The 6,215-nt window shown below is 58.1% G+C and overlaps 1 protein-coding gene across 3 annotated transcripts in view; it reads left to right on the forward strand.

Annotated features, from left to right (window-relative positions):
• Positions 1-1,052: 1,052 nt before the first annotated feature.
• Positions 1,053-6,215, forward strand: part of LOC138818296 (uncharacterized) — an 8,096-nt gene continuing 2,933 nt past the window's right edge. For 2 of the 3 annotated variants that reach the window (XM_070009280.1, XM_070009281.1), the window contains exon 1: positions 2,188-2,688. In XM_070009280.1, the coding sequence (XP_069865381.1) occupies positions 2,220-2,688 (469 nt within the window). In that variant the 5' untranslated portion in view covers positions 2,188-2,219. Of the gene's footprint in view, positions 1,146-2,187; positions 2,689-6,215 lie in introns of those variants that run through there. The other variant, XM_070009282.1, reaches the window with a different exon arrangement.

The raw sequence follows: 6,215 nt of genomic DNA on the forward strand, positions 1-6,215 counted from the left end.
AGGCATCTGAGGCCTCAGAGACCCGGATGTGCAGGTGTAAGACTCAGGCTTCTGATCCTAGAGACCCGGATGTCCAGGTCTGAGGCCTCAGAGACCCGGATGTCAAGGCCTAAGACCTGGGCCTTGGGTCTCAGAGACCCGGATGTTCAGGCTTCTGAGCCTCTAGAGACCCGGATGTGCAGGCCTCAGCCTCCCCCACCCCCAAGTGTGCACCGTGCCTCAGTTTACCCAACGTGCACCTGGCCTCAGTTGACCCAAATCCACCGTGCCTCAGTTTACCCAAGTGCACCGGGCCTCAGTTGACCCCCCAAGGCCCAGGGGCTCAGTTTACCCCCCAACAGGCGCCGTGCCTCAGTTTACCCCACGACGCGCAGGCGCCAGGCCTCAGGAGCAGGGAGGGGCCCCCCCCCCGCGGGCTGCGCTCAGCGCCCACTGCGCATGCGCACAGGGTGGGTCGGAGGAGGGGGGTCGGGGGGACCCCAAACCATCGGGGGGACGTCGGCATGGCGCATGCGCACTAGGTGCGCCCGAGGGGAGGCCCCCAGGGGACCCCAGAGCAGCGAACAGGTGCGCATGCGCAGTGGCTGAGCCAGCAGGGAGGGGCCGAGCGGGCTCGCGCGCCACTGCGCATGCGCACAGGGTGGGTCGGCGTGGAGGCCCCGAAAGGACCCCAGACGATCGGGGTGACGTCGGCATGGCGCATGCGCACTGGCTTACTCGGGCGGGAGGCGCAGAGCGGACCCCAGACCATCGAATAGGTGCGCATGCGCAGTGGCTTAGTCGGCCGGGAGGCGCGGAGTGGACCCCAGACGATCGGGGTTCCGTCGGCATGGCGCATGCGCAGAAGCTTACTCAACAGGGAGGGGCTGGTGGAGCGCCTCGGCGCATGCGCACGGCCTCAGTCAGCAGGGAGGGGCCCAGCCGGCTGCCCCGAGCGCCTCTGCGCATGCGCACAGGGAGAGTCGCAGAGGAGGGGTCGAGAGGACCCCAGACGATCCGGGTTCCGTCGGCATTGCGCATGCGCACTGGGTTACTTGGAGGGGAGGCTCCCAGAGGACCCAGGAGTGCCTAGTTTCCGTGGGCATTGCGCATGCGCACTGGGACAGTGGTCAGGGACGCCCCCAGCGTACCCCAAACGATTGAGCGTAAGTCGGCATCGCGCATGCGCACTGGGTGGGTTCGAGGGGAGGCTCCCAGGGGACCCCAGAGGAACGAGTTTCTATCCGCATTGCGCATGCGCAGTGGCTGAGTCAGAAGGGAGGGGCCCGCAGAGCGCCACTGCGCATGCGCACAGGGTGAGTCGGAGGGGAGGGTCCAAAAGGACCCTAAACCATCGAGGTGACGTCGGCATTGCGCATGCGCACAGGGAGGGTCGGCGGGGAGGCTCGGAGCGGACCCAGGAGGGCCTGGTTTCCCCATCCGCATTGCGCATGCGCATAGGCTTAGCCAGCAGGCAGGGGCTGAGCCCGCCTGCCAGAGCGTCCCCGCGCATGCGCACAGGGTTCGCCCGCAGGGAGGGGCCCAGCGCTCCTGGAGCAGCGCGCACGCGCATGCGCGCAGCGTCAGGCAGCAGGGAGGGGCCGGGCAGACGCCGCGGACCGCGATCCGGAGGATCCGAGCCTGGCGCCTCGCGCATGCGCGGAGGACCTCCACTCCCCTCCACCCCCCCCCCCCGCCCCGTTCGACGCATGCGCAGTCTGCCACGGCTCAGGCCTGCCTGCGCATGCGCACTGGGTGGGTCGGAGGGGAGGGGCCGAGGGGACCCCGGAGGAACGAGGTGACGTCGGCATTGCGCATGCGCACAGTGAGAGTCGGCGGGGAGGCCCCGAGTGGACCCCAGACGATCGAGTTACCGTCGGCATTGCGCATGCGCACGGTCGGGAGCCGCGTCGGCACTGCGCATGCGCCCTGGCTTAGTCGTCAGGGAGACTCGGAGTGGACCCCAAACAGTGGAGTTACCGTCGGCATTGCGCATGCGCACGGTCGGGAGGCGCGTCCACATTGCGCATGCGCACTGGCTTAGTCGTCAGGGAGACCCCGAGTGGACCCCAAAGGGTGGAGTTGCCGTCGGCATTGCGCATGCGCACGGTCGGGAGGCGCGTCGGCGTTGCGCATGCGCACAGTCGGGAGGCGCGTCGGCACTGCGCATGCGCACTGGCTTAGTCGTCAGGGAGGCCCCGAGTGGACCCCAAAGGGTGGAGTTGCCGTCGGCATTGCGCATGCGCACTGTCAGGAAGTGCGTCCGCACTGCGCATGCGCACTGGCTTCGTCGGCGGGGAGGCTCCGAGTGGACCCCAGACGATCGGGGGTCCGTCGGCATTGCGCATGCGCACGGTCGGGAGGCGTGCCCGCACTGCGCATGTGCACGGCGGGAAGGCGCGTCGGCACTGCGCATGCGCACTGGCTTCGTCGGCGGAGAGGCGCGGAAGGGACTCCAGACGATCGGGGGTCCGTCGGCATTGCGCATGCGCATGGTCGGGAGGCGCGCCCGCACTGCGCATGCGCACGGCGGGAAGGCGCGTCGGCACTGCGCATGCGCACTGGCTTCGTCGGCGGAGAGGCGCGAAATGGACCCCAGACGATCGGGGGTCCGTCGGCATTGCGCATGCGCACAGGGAGGGTCGTCGGGGAGGCCCCCAACGCACCCCAAAAGATGGAGCGTCCGTCGGCATCGCGCATGCGCGCAGGGTGAGTCCTCCAGCCCCGTCCCTGTGACTCTCGGGGGGGTTACTGCGCATGCGTGCCCCCTGCGGGGAGAGGGGGGGGATCTCGGTGTTGCACTGCGCATGCGTGAGCCAGCGCCCTGTTACCCCCCACACACTGAGCAGGAACGCGCATGCGTGAGCTTGTGGGGGGGGGGGGGAGGGATCTGCGCATGCGCGAGAGTGGGGGGAAATGAGCTGCCAGTGCGCATGCGCAGTGGCCAAAGACAGAGAGACACAGGGACAGACAGACAGATGGACATAGAGACAGACAGACAGAGGCAGACAGACAGACAGACATAGAGCAAGACAGAGAGACACAGAGAATGACAGACAGACACAATGACAGAGACAGACACACAGACAGAGACAGACAGACACAGACATAGAGGAAGACAGACAGACAGAGATACAAAGAGAGACAGACAGACACAGACTGGCAAAGACAGACAGACAGACACAGAAAGAAAGACTCAGACAGACAGACAGACAGACAGTAGCAGACAGAGAAAGAGACACAGAGACAGACGGACACAGAGACTGACAGATAAAGTGAGACAGACAGACACAGAGAGAAACAGACACAGACACACAGACACACAGACAGACACTGGGACAGACAGACAGAGACAGAGATAGACTGACAGACAGACACAGAGATACACAAACAGACCAGACAGACAGACAGAAAGAGACAGACAGACAGACACAGACATGCAGACCAACAGACAGACAGACAGAGGACACAGACAGACAGACAGACACAGACAGACAGACAGACACAGACAGACAGACACAGACAGACAGACAGACACAGACAGACAGACACAGACAGACACAGACAGACAGACACAGACAGACAGACACAGACAGACAGACAGACAGACACAGACAGATAGACAGACACAGACAGACACAGACAGACAGACAGACACAGACAGACACAGACAGACAGACAGAGACAGACAGACAGACACAGACAGACACAGACAGACAGACACAGACAGACACAGACAGACAGACACAGACAGACACAGACAGACACAGACAGACAGACAGACAGACAGACAGACACAGACAGACAAACACAGACAGACACAGACTGGCAAAGACAGACAGACAGACACAGAAAGACTCAGACAGACAGACAGACAGACAGTAGCAGACAGACAAAGAGACACAGAGACAGACGGACACAGAGACTGACAGATAAAGTGAGACAGACAGACACAGAGAGAAACAGAGACAGACAGACAGAGAAATACCAAGACAGACAGACAGACAAAGAGACACACATGCAGACACACAGACACAGAGACAGATAGACTGGACGGACGGACGGACAGACAGACACAGAGAGACACAGGGTGACCCAAACATATGCAGGCAGACAGACAGACAGACCAACAGACAGACAGACACAAACATACAGAGAGACACAGACAGACAGACAGACACACAGAATGAGAGACACAGACAGACAGACAGACACAGAGAATGAGAGACACAGAGACAGACAGACAGACAGAGGCAGGTACAGACAGACAGACAGACGAACAGACAGACAGAGATAGACACAGACAAACAGACACACAGGCACACAGACAGACACACAGACAGACCGGACGGACGGATGGACAGACAGACGGACACAGAGAGAGACACAGGGTGACACAAACATAGAGAGGCAGACAGACACACAGACCAATAGACAGACAGACAGACACAGACACAAAGACACAGACAGACAGACAGACACAGATGGACAGAGACAGACAGACAGACAGAGACAGACAGACACAGACAGACACAGACAGACAGACACAGACAGACAGACAGACACAGACAGACAGACACACAGACCAATAGACAGACAGACAGATACAGACACACAGACACAAAGACACAGACACACAGACAGACAGACACAGACACAGATGGACAGAGACAGACAGACAGACAATCATACATGCTCACACACAGACGCGAACAGAGAAAGAAAGAGAAAGACAGACACACAAACACTGATATACAGACAGACAGACAGACACAGAGACAGGAAGACAAAAATATAGGGAGTCAGACAGACACAGACAGACAGACACAGACAGACAGACAGACAGACAGACACAGACAGACACAGACAGACACAGACAGACAGACACAGACAGACACAGACAGACACAGACAGACAGACACAGACAGACAGACAGACACAGACAGACAGACACAGACAGACACAGACAGACAGACACAGACAGACACAGACAGACACAGACAGACAGACACAGACAGACAGACAGACACAGACAGACAGACACAGACAGACACAGACAGACAGACACAGACAGACAGACAGACAGACACAGACAGATAGACAGACACAGACAGACACAGACTGACAGACAGACACAGAGATACACAAACAGACCAGACAGACAGACAGAAAGAGACAGACAGACAGACACAGACATACAGACCAACAGACAGACAGAGAAATACCAAGACAGACAGACAGACAAAGAGACACACATGCAGACACACAGACACAGAGACAGATAGACTGCACGGACAGACGGACGGACGGACAGACAGACACAGAGAGACACAGGGTGACCCAAACATATGCAGGCAGACAGACAGACCAACAGACAGACAGACACAAACATACAGAGAGACACAGACAGACAGACAGACACAGAGAATGAGAGACACAGAGACAGACAGACAGAGGCAGGTACAGACAGACAGACGAACAGACAGAGATAGACACAGACAAACAGACACACAGGCACACAGACAGACACACAGACAGACCGGACGGACGGATGGACAGACAGACGGACACAGAGAGAGACACAGGGTGACACAAACATAGAGAGGCAGACAGACACACAGACCAATAGACAGACAGACAGATACAGACACACAGACACAAAGACACAGACACACAGACAGACAGACACAGACACAGATGGACAGAGACAGACAGACAGACAATCATACATGCTCACACACAGACGCGAACAGAGAAAGAAAGAGAAAGACAGACACACAAACACTGATATACAGACAGACAGAAAGACACAAATAGACACACAGACAGACAGACACAGAGACAGGAAGACAAAAATATAGGGAGTCAGACAGACACAGACAGACAGACACAGACACACACAGACAGACACAGACAGACAGACACAGACAGACAGACAGACAGACACAGACAGATAGACAGACACAGACAGACAGACACAGACAGACAGACACAGACAGACAGTCAGACAGACACAGACAGACACAGACAGACACACACAGACAGACAGACAGACACAGACAGACACAGACAAACAGACACAGACAGACAGACACAGACAGACAGACACAGACAGACAGACACAGACACAGACAGACACAGACAGACAGACACAGACAGACACAGACAGACACAGACACAGACAGACACAGACAGACAGACAGAGACAGACAGACAGACACAGACAGACACAGACA

Source organism: Dipodomys merriami, unplaced genomic scaffold, assembly GCF_024711535.1.
Source record: "Dipodomys merriami isolate MVZ:Mamm:240054 unplaced genomic scaffold, mDipMer1.0.p SCAF_730, whole genome shotgun sequence".
Lineage (NCBI taxonomy): Eukaryota > Metazoa > Chordata > Mammalia > Rodentia > Heteromyidae > Dipodomys > Dipodomys merriami.